At 36.0% G+C, this 16,471-nt stretch overlaps 1 protein-coding gene across 48 annotated transcripts in view; it reads left to right on the forward strand.

Moving 5' to 3' along the window:
• tjp1a (tight junction protein 1a) overlaps positions 1-16,471 on the forward strand; it is a 196,508-nt gene that overhangs the window by 96,923 nt on the left and 83,114 nt on the right. For 24 of the 48 annotated variants that reach the window (XM_087261232.1, XM_087261240.1, XM_087261247.1 and 21 more), the window contains exon 1: positions 3,807-4,227. The exons of the other annotated variants lie outside the window; for them this stretch is intronic. In XM_087261232.1, coding sequence (XP_087117358.1) covers positions 4,201-4,227 — 27 coding nt within the window. In that variant the 5' untranslated portion in view covers positions 3,807-4,200. Of the gene's footprint in view, positions 1-3,806; positions 4,228-16,471 lie in introns of those variants that run through there. 48 annotated transcript variants of the gene reach the window in all.

The following is a 16,471-nucleotide window of genomic DNA, read 5'->3' on the forward strand; positions in this document are numbered from 1 at the left end:
TGAAACATAAATGCAACCTTGGTCAAAGACATCTAAATGAACCACAAACAGGACACGATTTTTTAAAATGCAACTATAAAAGAATACAGATTTCTCAAGTGTACCTGTTTTTTCTCTTAACAGTTGCGATTTGCTCTTCAAGACAAGCAGCAGCAGATTTGTTTGTGTGAAAGAGGAATTCCTGTAGCCTGTTTAACTCTTTTGTACATACTCTTCACATGTTTTCAATTGATAAAAATACTCTCAAAGGAATACTAATGTAATGTAAATGTATCCGTTTCTTTTTTGGTCTAGACGAATCAAACAATCTACCTTCACTTTCTAACTATTTTTTGTGTCTGATTCTGAAAGTATTCTCAGTAGGATCTCCAATCTTGGCCGAGTTCATCGAGTGACCTCCAGAGGGTTTTCGTTAGCTGTAGAAACAAGACACTTTAAGGAAAGAACTTGCAGAGTAAATAAAGCACTCTAGAAACTAGATAAGGTCAATTGGATTTTAATTCAACACAGATGAAGACGGACAGTGAAACTGGATCATTTTCTCCCCTACTCTGTTCCCTCCCTCAGGTCTCTGAGGCTCACTATGTTTTCTGCTCCAGAGGTTTACCTTTCTTCTTTATTTCAACCTCAAATCAAATACACAAATTATGTTTCCTACTCAACCCAGAGCATGTTTTTCTTCAGCAAAAGTAGTCAAATCTTTAGCATGTTGATGGAAAGAACATTTCGAAGTCAATAGTGTAGCCAAGAGAAGAAGAGATAAAAAGGGAAGAATGTATTAGATCCATGTGTTGGCAGTTCCTGGGTTCAGATTTAAACGTCTCCCGTCAAATGTGTTGTTTTTGCTCACAGAGGTGCAGCGCTGAGCTCTTTTTGTGTTTATATTTCTCCATGGTGCCTCGTTTTCCTGGACTGGAATGGTGAAGTGCAGTTGCTGTAATCCAAATTTTGAGGATTTGTGTTCAACATCGCCAGGCTAAAAGGCAATGCAAAAATAATAGAACTATATGATAATGTGTTTAGATAAATGAACTATTTCTATCTATTTGTCTATCTGTCTGTCTGTTTATCTAACATTTAAACTAATCAGAATCATATTTATACACACACGTAAGTAAATGTAAAAGTACATGATCTGTACATTGATATTGTCTTTTTAAAGCAATGTTGATTTCCACAGTAAATTAGATTGTGATGCATTTCTAATGTTTTCTTACTGTGTGAACTTGGTAGGTAATGTATAGTGTAAAGCTAGCTTTACTCGAGCAGGACCACTTTAAAAGGTAGACTTTTGTACTGAAATGGTCCGTATTGGTATTTTAAAAGTACATATAATTAACTAAAGTTTACATTATAGTGTCCAAAAAGTACAAAAGTGTACCATTTGAAAAGGTACTGCTCCAGCGACAGCTTTTGTATCTTTATTTTTGAAATTATATGCATTTTATAATTTATGTACAAAAACAATAACATTGTAAAACATTTATGCATAATCATTTTAAATCTCAGAGCCTACTGAGGTTTCCCTCTGACATGCTGCTCATATGTATGTGTGTGTGTGATTTGCGAGGCCATGGGAGTGTTTTCCAAGTGCTTGCTCTTCCATGAGCACACCTGAGCTCTTCGGCTGATGCGATGCCTCAGGTTGCTCATGCCGAGAGCTGTTTAGGGTAACCATGCGAGACAAAGCAGCTTTCATCATGCTTTTCTGTCACAAATTTTCTGTCTCTGCTCCATTTTATCTGTAGTTCGAGTTAGAACAGTCCTTTCAATCTTTGGCTTACACTAAAGCCTTTTGACTTGGGTTTTTGAGGACATGATGAGTGATTCTGAGATTTTTTGTGGATTCTGGGATTGATTTGCCAGCGCTGACAGAAAGGATGCTGAATATCCTGATATCCTCGCTGGTCGATGCTGATCGCAACATGCGATGGAGGAGGATTGAGCGATTGTCGTCATTGGCAGTATTTATCATTCTATTTCTTTTTGTTTTTTGTCTGTGTTGTTGGGGTTCAGTGAGTTTCAGGAGTCCAGGTTGTGTTTTAGTTCATTTTGAGTTATATCAAATCTAATTATTCATCTTCATCATCATTTTTTTTTATTAATTGAGAACATTGCAATTTATAATTAATTTTTATTTGTGGTGACAGCACTTATAGTATAATAAATATGCTTTTTTATGTTTTTGTGGCAGAGATTTTATTTTTTTGAAAAGCTTTGTCTGAAATTTTTCATGTTTTTTTTCCCTCTCCTTCCCTACTTTCATGGCTCCTAAAGCCATGCTATGAGAGAATGTGACCTCTTACACAGAGTTATTTTGGGTTTAACCCTCTGGTCTGGTTTATTACAAGAATTTATCCAGCAGCATGACTAATCCAAAATATCCTTAGCCTCTCCCCTGGACCTGTCCATCAGTCATCAAAGTATTTGTGGAATTACATCTACAAGCAGCGACCTTGTGACCATTAGTTGATATGGGTGTACGATTTGGAGTACTCTGATTACATTTATAAGTTTCTGTGGTATACAATGGTGTACTAAAGTAGCCCTTCTTTTAATAGAGGCTAATATGTATGGCATATCTGATTATTTTGCCGTATCTGATTGGTACAGTAATTGTACTAAAGAGTTTAAATATAACTTTTCATCCTCAATTATGCTGAAATGATATCTTTACCATCTTAATGACGGTTGCAAGAACTATGAAGATTACAGAAAGTTTGCTTCCTCTCTTCCTCTGCTTGTTGAATTTAAATGAAACCTTTTTTGGGCTGTTTTCTGAACACGCAAATAGTCCAGGGACTTAAAGCAGGAATGCTTTATCATGAATGACTCATTATACTCTTGTGGAATCAAGGATATTTCACGCGTGTGTGAGATTGTTTCACTTTTTTATCAGTTGCGAACATAAGCTGATATTTTGAGATGAAAAGTACAGCCCATAATGCCGATTTCAAAACAATACAAACAGCCTTCTGGGGCCCTGTCCTATGGGAGGGGGCCCGGAAACCACAGGAAGTGCTCTGTATTGCGGCAATTATGTTGCTTTAGGTTTCCTGAGTGGTTTCTTATCAACCAGAACTCGATCTAAAGGTTAGACCACATACAATTTCAGATTCCTGTAAAATTAAATCAAAGTTTAGTTTGCGTAGTTATCATGTAGAATGGAAAAGAGCAGCATGCATATGTATTTTTGTGAAGGGCTTAGTTGCCTTCCACTGCCCTTCTTTCAACTGGTTCTGTATTATGCAAACATTATAGTGCAATGTATAGGAAGAAATTAAATGATGACTATACTTTATATAGTTATAACATTTTTATCATGGTCAGTTTTACAAAAACTCTTCGTTTTTGGTTAAAATACAGAAATAAATTTAAAAATTAAATAATTAAATAAAATGTTCTTTTTTGTTTTAGAAAAAAAATGTTTTTTGATAAAATACAGAAATTAAATTCTACTTTTTAAACTTTTTACTAGGTAAAGCAGCGAGAAACAACTTGAATCCACTTCACCTTTTTTCCCTCTCTCCATCCCATCCGCTCCCCGGTCAAGACAAAAATCAAGCGCAGGGGCGTTTTTTCGACTCTAATCTTACTTCAGTGAGTTAATGTAAAATAGTGACACATGTATCATTTAACTCGGAAAATAAACTCTTTACACAGCTGCGTGTACACATAGAGTTACCACCACGTATCTGGGACTGTGGTTATACGGCTCACACCGTCCCGGTTTCCACCCCATCACCCCCGCGGAACTGTAATGGTCCATCCCAGTCAGACATGTCATGATTGTTGCTGGGAGAGGAGAGAAGCGAGGATCGAGCCCATCTGTTTGAAACTTCTGCCGCTGTGGGACGGTTCGCACCGATATTAATAAACTTTGTGGCGCGGCTTTAGGAGAGCAATATATTCTTATTTATTTTTTATTTTATCCGAAAGCGAAAGAGAGACCGTCAGTAGTGTGTTCGTGGAGCTTGTGAAGTTTGTGTATGTTCACGCGCAATAATAATAGATGATGAACTTTGGACTGCGGGATTTCAGTTGTGTTGACATGTCTTTGGGCGGTCAAAAGAAATAAACCCGCTTTGCCCGGCGCTGTGGCGGCTGCTGGGCAGGACGTAGGAGGACTATTTTTTGTGTTTTGGTTGTAGTGATATTTAACAGTAAACTTGCTACGCCGGGAGCCAACAAGATATCAAAATGTCTGCCAAGGCTGCAATAAATAAGGTAGGAAATGACTTTGCTAAACGCACTTTTCAAAACAGTTTGATGGGACACGAGTCCTGACCCATTTAGGGAGCAATAGATGTGTGAAAAGGCGCATTCTCCCCGTGACCGTATCCTATTTTTCTGTAATCCACACGAATGACACAGTCTTAAAGGGGTAACGTTAGTTCGTCGAAAATGTGTTAAATTGTTTAATGTTACCATCCCGGGTTGGTTCAAATATGACTTTCTATCATCAGAGGAACACTAGAGGCAGGACGAATCTCGCTCACTGCTTTGATTATATGTGGAATGCCAATGGTGATCGACTGTCATTCTAACTAGGATCCTTTGTATTGTATACAAAAAAAAGTTATAGCATTATTTTTTCCATGTACTGTCTCTTTAACATTCTTGGATTTTTGTGAGTTCTAATAGCTGGAAGAGTTTGGGGCTCTCAAGGTACCTGTTGATTAATGTTATGGCATTCTGCCAATACAAAGTGGTGTAAAAATAATTCTTTTTTATTTTATTTTTTCCCCTCAAAATATTAAAGATTTAATACCATTTTTTTCTGGGGGCAATTAAGTATGCGCACAGCCTATAGTGGAATCTTGTGTTTGTTGGCTGAAAATTGTGGGTAAGTTAGAATTTTGCAGGTGCATGGCTGCTACTACTACTACTACTACTACTACTACTGTTACTTCTAGTGCTACTAAGTTACTACCAGTACAACTCGGTCCTATATTGTATATAAAGATAACAAAAGTATACACTTTTTATAGTTATTATGTTAAGCACGCATATTCGTGATTAAACAAGCGATTTTGGGTTGTTTACACTATGAGAGAGTGAAGGAGAGAGCGAGCGAGCTAGCGCCCACGGAGTCTTTTCCATAAGGTGGCTCCCAAACAAACTACAATGCCGCACATTGTGTTTATTTATATGTTTATGGTTCTCTCGAATGTGCTTCCTCTTCCACTGTGCAGTTTAAGAAGCGTATGAAAACACAGGAATGCGTACTGCACACTCAGACATTCAGGTTTGGTGAGTTTCGGTGAGCTGAAATGCTTACGTAATGATGTAATGCCATGGTGTGTATTTACATTATTTTATTGGAGCATTTCTATCAACATCATGATCAAAACATCGTAAAAATCAGCAATAATGTGAAATAATACAATTGAAGAAGATTTTTGTTATGTTTTAGGATTATAGCATTAGCATCTGTTTTTATAGCGCTGATTTGGTGCTCTGGACACTTCTAATTTTTATTACTCTTAATAACAACAGTAGTGCTGTTTATTGTAAGCGTTTGCTAAATAAATGACTACATTTAATTGTAAATGTCTCATTTTAGATCAATTTAATGCACAATATTGGTATTGTATAAATTAGAAACAGTTTTTGTTTCGTATTATATATATATATATATATATATATATATATATATATATATATATATATATATATATATATATATACACACACACACACACACACACACACATATATATATATATATATATATATATATATATGAAAATAGGCATGTTATTGTAAGAAGGAAGCCCTTGTTAAATTATTAAAAATATTAATTAATATTTTTAATCACCTGAAGATATTGGTTTAATTACAGACAGTTTATCACTGAATATCAGCAGCTGAAGGTCTACATCAGAACACTACAGTAGCTGTGTTTTTCTAGGTGGAGATATCATAGAGTTTATCATGTCTGTTTGAGGTGTGGATAAGCTTGGGTGACCTTGTTTTTTTTTGTTTTTTAAGTTATCAGTCCCAGTATCTTTGTTTTCTCTGTGAGATAGCACAATATAAGAACAACAACAACAACAAAAAATCATGTGGATAATTACATCTTCATCAGGTCTTTTGGGAGAAGGGGAAAAGGACTACACTAATAATACTACACTAATACTCAATTTGGGACTATTTGTTAAAGTTAAGTGAATGAACACGCCAGATGCCCAAGGGAGACCTGTGTGGCTTAAGACAGCTTATGGAGACAAAACTTCTATGGACATCTTCAATGACACCGCATGTGTTGCATGCTCACTAAGTTCCTATGTGTGGCTTATTTAGGACTTTAGTAGGGATTTTTTAAGGAGCATTTAAAGTGGCTTTAACATTATTTTTTATAATCATAGAGTTTTTTTTATTGAGAGACCTAACTGCCCATTTTTTTTTTCTAAATGGAATAGATTTCTCCGTTATAACAGAGTCCTGTTACGATTGTAGGATTAGTCATGGCACTGATCATGTCTGTTTGTTCTTATCCAACTTTCTTGTTAAACTGGACTGTCTCACTTTCACACCCTCTAAGACAGTATCTGACTTTCTGGATTGACATCATGCCATATTTGTTCTCGAGTAAATAAACACCCTCTACTTCAGGGAAAAATAATATTTCAGTCTTAATGGAACTAACCTAGTGTCCTATCTGCATGAAAATAAAGGCGTTGAAGAAGGAAGGGTAAATAATTTCTCCATCACCTGTCTGTCTGTCTCACAAAATACAAGAGAAAATGATTTGTATTAATACTATAAATAGGCCCCTCAAGCTTGTATTCATAGTCAAATCAGAGAGAGAGAAAGCTCTTGTCCTCCATTTCTGCTTTGGAGAGGTTATGTTAATTACCGCTGGAGCCTCTGGCCCTCTTTGAGAGTTTTTTTTTTTAATCATCAGGGAACAAACATATCTCTAGACATATTAGAAAAGAGGAATGGAGAGGGAATGTTTGCTTCTTTATCTGGGTCTCTAGTTTTTTCTTGCACAAAATTCTGAAGATAAAGCTGTAAACGTTGAAATGTGGCAGTGCACTGTGCTGTTTACTAAGTCTTGTGTGGCGCTCACAGCCAATCAGACTCAAGTGTGTCTGTGTTGTTGGAAAGCTTGTACGGTTCCCATGGTGAGGAGTAGCAACACTGGGCTCCTGGTGCAGCTCCACTACAGGGCCTATATGTTGATGTGTGTTAATGTTTCACATAATCAGTTTTACTTATTAGTGTTGCTAGTTATTATTGACGTCAATCTTTAACATCGGGGCAAGCGCAGCCATTGATACCTTAATTGGCTTGAAATTTCCGGTCTCACTCACTATTATTGATTTTACCTGTAAAAACAACAGCCTGTTATGCAGCTTGCTGTTGAACACTGCTATTTTCTTATATTAGTTTTATGTATAGTCATAAAAACACTTGTTTATAGAATAAATGGTTGACTGCTGTTTGTTTTTTCCTAGTCATTTCCCCAATAGGCAGATAAATTGAAAGTCCTGAAACAATTGTGAAATAGAAATTACTTCCAGATTACATATATGAAACCATGGCAGCTTTTTGTTCATTTGTGTTAATAAAATGTAAATTTTGTGCTCTAAATGACAACTTCTCGTTTTTAAAAGAAATGTTATCAGTAGTTTTTTAATGATAACATTTTTTTCTTCTTCAATAGTTTAACAGAACATTTTTACATCCTTTTAACACCCCCTTTGCCCTCCACTCTCCAACATCGGCAGTTACAGTAATTAAATTTTGCTATCATAAATACTGGTAATACAGATAAATAATATGAACTCAAGATATAAAAAAGCCCACATACAGAAAATAAAAATAGCAGCACAATAATAATGATACATAAATAAATCAAATAAGATATTTACTCTTTTACTGTGCGTTTTACCACAGTGATCTTATTCATCCTCCAAAAATGTCAAATAATTTCCCTATCTTGTCTGATAAACATCCAATTTATCAAGTAATTTAGATGTAATTTTTTCATCTGCTGCCACCTTCCTGCCATTAGCAATTTTAGAAACAAAAATTAAGTTTCAGTCAAACACATTATACAGTTGAAGTCAGAATTATTAGCCCCCTTTTTGACTTTTAAAAATATAATAATTGCTAGATGATGTTTTAAAGAGCAAAGGAATTTTCAGTTTGTCTGATAATATTTTTTCTTCTGGAGAAAGTCTTATTTGTTTTATTTCAGCTAGAATAAAAACAGTTATTAATTTTTAAAAAAATATTATAAGGTCAAATAAATTATTAGCCCCTATAAGCTATATAAATTTTTTTGATAGTCTACAGAACAAACCATTGTTATACAACAACTTGCCCATCCTGCCTAGTTAACCAAATTAGCCTAGTTAAGCCTTTAAATGTCACTTTAAGCTGTATAGAAGTGTCTTGAAACATATCTAGTAAAATAATATTTACTGTCATCATGGCAAAGATAAATGAAATCAGTTATTACAAATGAGCTATTAAAACTATTATGTTCAGAAATGTGTTGAAAAAAAAATCTTCTCCCAGTTTAACAGAAATTGGGGTAAAAAATAAACAGGGGCGCTAATAATTCTGACTTCAACTGTATGTATTCTTCTTATAGCAGTTTAATGCTCAGCTAATGGGAACTTAATTAGGCTGTACCCTACTGTCATCCACTGTTAGCCCACTCCCCTCAGTCCTCCCCACTGGGCTTTCAGTGTTCTGGAACTGTCTGAGCAGGCTTAGATCTTCACTGCATGTGACAGGAGAAAGCAAAAATGTGTGTGTGATCCTCTACATGTGTCATCTCTTCAGTTTCTGTATTGTAGCCAGTAAGTTTGTAGCATATTAATAGTGGTCTAGTACACAACGGGGCAGCCGTAACAGCAGTTATTTTAAGCAACATGATGCGTTCATATTTAAAGAATTTCAGTGAAATTATGTGAAATTTATATGTGGAGAGACTGGCTTACTATAATTACATCATTTTTATAAATTCATAGTTAATTATATAAGCATTTATTCAGGGCTGCTTTATTTAAAAATTGCTAAAATATTATGTAATCATGTTCTTTTAGTTCATTGGTTGTTTTAGGATATGGGTTGGTTTGTGCTTATAACTAGATGTATATTACACAGCTGTATATTATATACTGTATATATACACACAGCGCATTCACTGCGCATAGCCAACAGTGTTGTGAGCATTTGTTCTTTGGTTTTTGGTAGGGATGCTCCGATCAGGATTTTTGCAGCCAATATTGAGTTCAGATTCAAGCGTTATTTAACTTGCATAAACAGTTTTCCTTTAAGTATGAGATCTCACTAAGAGAATAAATTTAAGGATGTTTCATACATGTAATTGTTTACTTTACAAAAAATGATAGATAGAAATAATTGGTAAGTATAATAACTAACAATCCAATTTGGAAACATTGCTCATGTGCTGTAGCGCTGCTGATGTATAACCAGGGCGTGCATGTGCATCTTCCTCTGCTTGTAAACTCGTAAACAAACACTTGTGATCGGTTTACGAGATTGGCCAGATCAGCTAGTACTGATCAAGTCATGGCGTGATTATCGGCCGAAACCGATCTCTGGCCGATCGATCGGAGCATCCCTAGTGTTTGGTCTACATTGTAAAACATGCTGGGTTCCACACAATCAATTTGTGTGGGCACAACATGATGGAATTAAGTTAACTTGTTAGTGTTTACAAAGTTAAATGTATTGAACATAAAACAGTTAAATTGCCTTAAATCAAACTCAAAAATCATGTTGTTTTAGCTCATTTTAAAGAAGTAGTTTGAACAAGCAGCAGCTTTATTTTTTGAGTGTGTTGCATTACAATAATACTTCCGAAATAAAAGTAGTGCCAGTAGTACTGCCAAGTTTTTTTTTTTAACAATGCTTTGAGTCGACACCAGAAATGGGTGGGATGCTACTAACAGCAGGTCCAACTCAGACACATTCAAGGAAGTAAGGGGCAGGAATCGCTGAATGTTCAACAACTTTAATCATAGAATAAACAAAAAACAAAATTATCCCAAGAGCTCCTCCACAGGACTCGAGATTTGTTAAACATGCACGCCACCTGCTCAGCTCCCATGGCTCTCTCCACCATCAACACTTTTTTACAGCTATACCTAACTAGCCAACCACAGATATTGGGTTCTGTGTCGTTGTGATGTGTAGTTACATTTATTTTCTGAGTGTGTGTCATGGTCCATGTAAACTATAGGTTATGCCCAACGTGCTGTTCACTCAATGCAGACAAATAAATTGGGCCTGTAGTCTCTGTTTCTGTCAGGACTGCTTCATTAATCAATAAAGAGACATTAATTCAATGAACGTGCAATGAATGGAAAAATACAATTAATTTGGTGAAATCCTTATGTGCAGTGTGCTCCTTGAATTTAGCTGGATCTTAGCTTGTATTTGTAGAGTTTATTGATTATTTTATCCCCTAATTACTCTGCAGTAAAAGCTGTTTGTACGGCAGACTGGGAAATCTGGCATTTTTATAAAAGCAATGTTATAGTGACCTTTACAGATGTTTATCCTATAGTTTTTCTTATTTATATTTTCCTCCTTGAGGACCACTCATAATTTAATTAAAACATTTGACATTTTACTCAGGGCTATTGTGCGGTTTTAAATAGGCTGGATGTAAACAATCAGGGACAAGATCTTTATTGGCATTAGGGCTGCTCCAATCAGGATTTTTGCAGCCGACACAGAGTACATTTTCCCTTTACATGGTTTTCGCTACATTCATTCTTCCATGGCAGGGTGCCACGCCAAAATTCATCCCGCCACAGTTACATTACAGCTTCTCATTTAAAACATAAAATTTTTTTAATAGCGGGTGATAATCTTACCAAAACGTAAAGGGCAAGTAAATTATAACAGCGCAAACTTTTCTGTAACCGTAGTAGTGCTGTGTGTCATTTGTTTAACCCTTTAAGGTGACATACTGACTAGCTGACTGACAGGTGAGTGATGTGTGAGGCCAGCAAACATAACGTATAGCTGTTTCACTTTACTTCAGGACGCATTAATGTCGCTCTGTAAGTCTATTAGAGACATTCATAAATATTCCCAGCAAATCTAATAAATGCTGGAGACATACTTGTTACATAAACGCACTAATTTGCACTACAGCAGTGTTTACTTGAGAGCGCACAAGAAGATCTGCGCACTCTTGAAGCTGCTTATATTTGAGGGGGCGTGCAAGAAGTTTTGTGCACGAGCAGAGGAAATCGGCGCGCAAGCAAAGAGGTCCGCATCCTTGTAGGCTATTACATAAATGCGATCTCGACTTCTAATACTGCGATCACGACATTTATCATTGAAATGACGCCACAAGTAGTTGGCAGCTCTGTGTAAAAAAAAGGCCTGCCACCACAGCTGGAAAAATCCTAAAGGAAACACTGCTTTAAGTATGATACTTAAGTGGAGATTTCTCCTTACCTAAGATAATGAACTAAGGAGGCTTCATATAATCCTATACATTAATATTACTGCATCTAATCCGAAACATGTCTCTTATAACCATTAAGTGTGGACAGAAACTGCTTTACAGAAAATATTCGATAATATGCAGGAGACTCACGGATAGGGTTATAACAATATACCGGTATGACGGTCTACCACGATTTGAACGTGCACGATTATCATACCATGAACAATTGCATATCAACGGTTTTAACCCTTAAAGACAGAGACAGCCGCCCGCGGCTAAAAATAAGTATAGCTCTTAAATGTTTAATAACTTTTGATCCGCTGATCCCATTCATACAATTCAAGATTGGCATAAAGAAGAGAATCTCAGCTTTACAGTGCTGTATCACATAACATTCGCGGACTTTCAGAGGCTCCGGAATCAGTGCGGTTACGTCATCAAAATTTGACAACGCTGATTTGACAAAGAAACGCTCGTCACTGTGTCTCCGGACAAACCAGACATGATTAATTTCATTATCTAAAAATAAGAAAGCAAACAGAACTATTTCATTTTGTAATGACTTTAATTTATGTACTGTTCTTGATTCTTAAATGTCTTACCCTCAAGTTTATATCATGTTCTTTATTCTTTTTTTTTCTGTCTTTCTCTCTCATATCTCTTTTCATTGACAATGTAATTCATATTCTGCATTGTAAACAAATATTGTTACAAACTTGTCAACTGTTTTTTTGCAAAAAAAAAAAAAAAAAAAAAAGATACATTAGGCTCATTTGACTTGGCCAAAATCTGCGCAGAATCGATCACCGGTGATCACCGCAAGATGCATGCCGGTTAGAAATGTGTCCGCCTTGCCTTCGCCTCGCTCTGATGTCACGCTGACGTGCACCAAAAAACTCTCGCGATCGCGAGGCGGATACCTCGGATGGAGCAGTCGGCCGCAGTTGCTCTCAAAAGACTGCGTTACCAAAAGCATGATGGGAAACGACTGGCTGACGACACAGCTTAATGCTGATTGGATGAGACTGACACATTACACTTTATTATCTTGTTTTACTAAGGTTTATACCTGGATTTGTTGAATACCTTTTTTTTTGTATTTTCGTTGATAATTAAAAAAAAGTCATAAAGAGCATTACATATGGTTATTTATTTAGATTTACACACAAACAAAAACAAAACACATCTTTGTAAAACATAACGTGACCTATCCAATATAACTAAATGCTACTAATAAATCATTAGGATGTGTGTGTGCTGTATTTTATTTCTCTCTCAGTTTTAAGTCCTGTTTGTTGTCATTTTCACTTTTTGTGTGTTTGTGTGAATTTTGTATTGTAATTTTTATGCAGCGTTATTCAATGAAAGTCAATCCAATATATACATATATTCAGACATACAAAGGTAATCAGACTGTTTTGTCATTGTGCCTCATCTTTGTGTGGTTTCATATGAGAAGTGAAAAGGGTGTAGTAAACAAGACACACACACACACACACACACACATATGTATATGTATATGTGTATATATATATATATATATATATATATGTGTGTGTGTGTATATATATGTGTATATATATATATGTATATATATATATATGTATATTAGGTCTGTAACGATACACCACACCCACGATTCGGTTCGTATCACGATTTTTGACCCGCGATTCGATTCGTATCACGATTTTTTATTTTATTTTTTTCGTGTGGGGTGGGAAAAAAAAAAAGATTTTTAAAACTATTTTTAATTAAATAACATTTGAAAAATCTTTATAAACTAAACATCAAAGAACAATATTAACTATGCAAATTATTAACAATATAAATAGCCATATATATATAAAATAAATAAATAGCCAAAGCTATATCACTTGTTTTCTTTGTAACAAAATACTGTTGAAAAACCAAACTAAACTCTATTGTTTAGATGGTTCAAGCATGTTGAAAATTATTTTTCAATCAAGTTCTCTTGCATAGAAAAAGTAAATTAAAGAGCTAGGGACGCTCATTTCATTAATTTTGCTAACCGACAACCGCCGCTCATTAATCGGTTATTAACGGTTAATTGGTCAGATTACTATTAATTTTATATTAAACAAATTGACGTGTCTATTTTGTGTATGACACATTAAATATTGCATTTTAAAATACTGATTTATTTTTTATATATTAATAGCGGAACAGAACAACAGAGCATCTTCACGCACCTGCAGTGTTTAGCACAGAAGAGCAGAATAATCTAAATAAAATAAATAGGACTGCCCTAAATTATTTTCACTTAAATAATTAATTTATTTTACAAAACGAAAATACTGACTGATTATTTTTAATAACCGGCATAGGCTTTTTTTCCAATCATATGTTTATTTCTTCCGTCAAATAAAAATCGCAGACTTCCTCTAATTGCTTGCTCCACGGAAAATATGCATTTATTTAATGCCCCGTTGTTATTGTTATAATCACAAAACCTTTTACATTTTAATATAAATCCTTATTTTAAAGATTATGTCCTGATATAGCCTATGGTTTCCTCTCTCTCCCTCGCGGTTCAAGTGCGCGCGCTGCCTGATGAAAAGACAACAACACGCGCGCATATGTAGACTTTTTGTAAACAGTTTGTTTAAATATGATATTGCATTAATCTGCGTACATGTTTTAAGCTGTAAAATAAAAAGTAAAGCCTATTTGTTGCGTTTATTACGCAGATCCAGGTCAACATAAGCGCTGGTTTAGTATCAACAGGTCTGTATCAAACAGCAATATTCTTCTTCCATTTTGCTTCTTTAGCAAATGTGTCTGTAGGCACGGGTTATACGTTATCGTCCCGCAAATTAAGTTTGCCTTGCAGTTAAACAAGTGGCCGAAAACAAGGCGCACCTTACTGCCTTTATGTTGACATGGAAAAAAGAAGAGGCGCGGTCCTCTTATGAAACGACTGAATCAGCTGGGTATCGATTGTGCAAAAGTGTTGCTGTCTGTGTTGTTACAATTGTAATATTTAATACTATTGTGATATTCAAGATTTGTATATTCATAAAGCTCTGGATAACTTAAAACAACGATTAGACCTTCAGAGCGGTGTTAATGCGTTCTGAAGTAAAGCGAAACGGCTAAAAACTCCAGCAAGATAGAGTGATTAGAGCCAGAGCCATATACCTTTATCTCTAAATAAAGTATAACTATAGAAACTGTGTTTATTTTAACTGAAAGCTTCGTCGTGTTTTCTGACCTCACGCACCTGTCACTCAGCACTCTCAAAGGTTCAAACAGAAAGCGCACTGCACGGTTACAGAAAAGTTTGGCTGTTACCTGACATCTGGTGAACGGCCATCCTCTCTGCGCAGCCACATTAACAGTGTGAGCAAATCATCGTATATGCGCTGAAAATCCGGCCGCTTTGACAGCATTGGCAATGTTTCTGGCGTTGTCGGTTGTCAAGCGGGGTTAAGTTGGTTTTGTTTTTGATATTCTTGACACATTCAGACGGCCCCTTACTAAGAGCTCCGTGCGAGCTCTCCCGGCTAAATATTGCAAGGGCTTAAACGGAGCAGTGCTTGTATTGGAAAGGTATCACGGGGTGGGTGTGTCGCGATTCTTCCTTATTACACCGCGACACAGGATCGTAGATCTGAGTGTCGCGATTTCGATTTTATATCGTGTATCGTTACAGCCCTAATGTATATGTATGTGAAGTCAAAAGTAATGTTTAATAGACCAAGAATATTTTCACAGTTTTTCCTACAGTCTAATAGTCTTTATTCTCATTCCCAGCCACTAGACTTTTCTGACAGGAGACTTGAGTGTCATCGAGTGTCAGAATGTTATGGGACTGCTATAAGGAGTTATGATTATGAATTATATATCGCAAAATTTAGCGGTTTTAGTTGTAACGTTTCTTTTTTTTTTTTTTTAAACATGATGATAAAACATGAACGCGGTTATGATTGTAATAAAACATATGTTTGTTTGTTGTAAAAATTCATAATAATGACAAAAATACTAATTTGTGGATCTCCTTACTTCCGGGGGCAGCTGTGGCTGGTGTATTCTGGGAAATTTTCTTACCTCTTGGTTTCGAGTGTGGTCCTGAAAAATCTTTGTTTGAAGGGGTGTATACCCCTTGCCCTTAGCCCTACGCCTTCAAGCTAAAAGGATTGGGACACCACTACTCCTTCACGGGACGCACAAAACGAGGGGTAGGGGTAAGGGCTAAGGGGTAGAATTGGGATTGGGCCTTGTCAATGATTTGTCAATTAGAGAGGTTTCTCTGCACCATCACATTGTTAGTGTGTAAATGGAGCATTTGTTAGCATATCTCAGGAACATCAGTAAGTTATGGTTAAATGATTTCTCTAAATAGTATATTAAATTAAACCGTTTATTCTATTAGATTAAGTAAAATTGAATTTATCAGGAAATAACATTTAACTCTGTTGTTGTATTTCTTCACACCAATGTATTTCTCTTTTTCCCCCACCCAAAGTTTTTTCCATCACATCTATCAGAGCTACTCGATATACACCAACCTGGCTGAGAGAATAGGGCACATACACACACACAAAAAAATCAGCTTTAATCTGAATCACATGTCTGGTCTTAGTGAGCCTTCTTCTCTCAACCATGATAATACAGAGCCCTACAGGAGATTGTGGGCTACAGTGACCCAGACGCAAACTCAGCACGCCAAATTCCTTCATGTTACCTCAGCTTGAACTGGCTGAATATTTCAAACAGGTGATGTCGGCCATGCCTAGCTCAGTGTCTTCCGAACAGATCCGCGGAGTAATCGCATTGATAAGATTGATTATTTTCAATGCTTTTGCCGCCTGTATAATTGCTGTTTAAGCGACAGCTAAATGCAGACTGAGCTTGAAGAGATTACAGACCTCACAGCATTTATTTACCCCTGAGACTGGATGGCTGTATTTATTTGATAATAGTCTGTTATTATTGTATTGTGCGCACATAATGATAGTGATCGCTGCTAGATTTGGTGTGTTTGTGGGGATGGAG

This window comes from Danio rerio, chromosome 7 (genome assembly GCF_052040795.2).
Source record: "Danio rerio strain M-AB ecotype USA chromosome 7, GRCz13ab, whole genome shotgun sequence".
NCBI classification, from domain to species: Eukaryota; Metazoa; Chordata; class Actinopteri; order Cypriniformes; family Danionidae; genus Danio; species Danio rerio.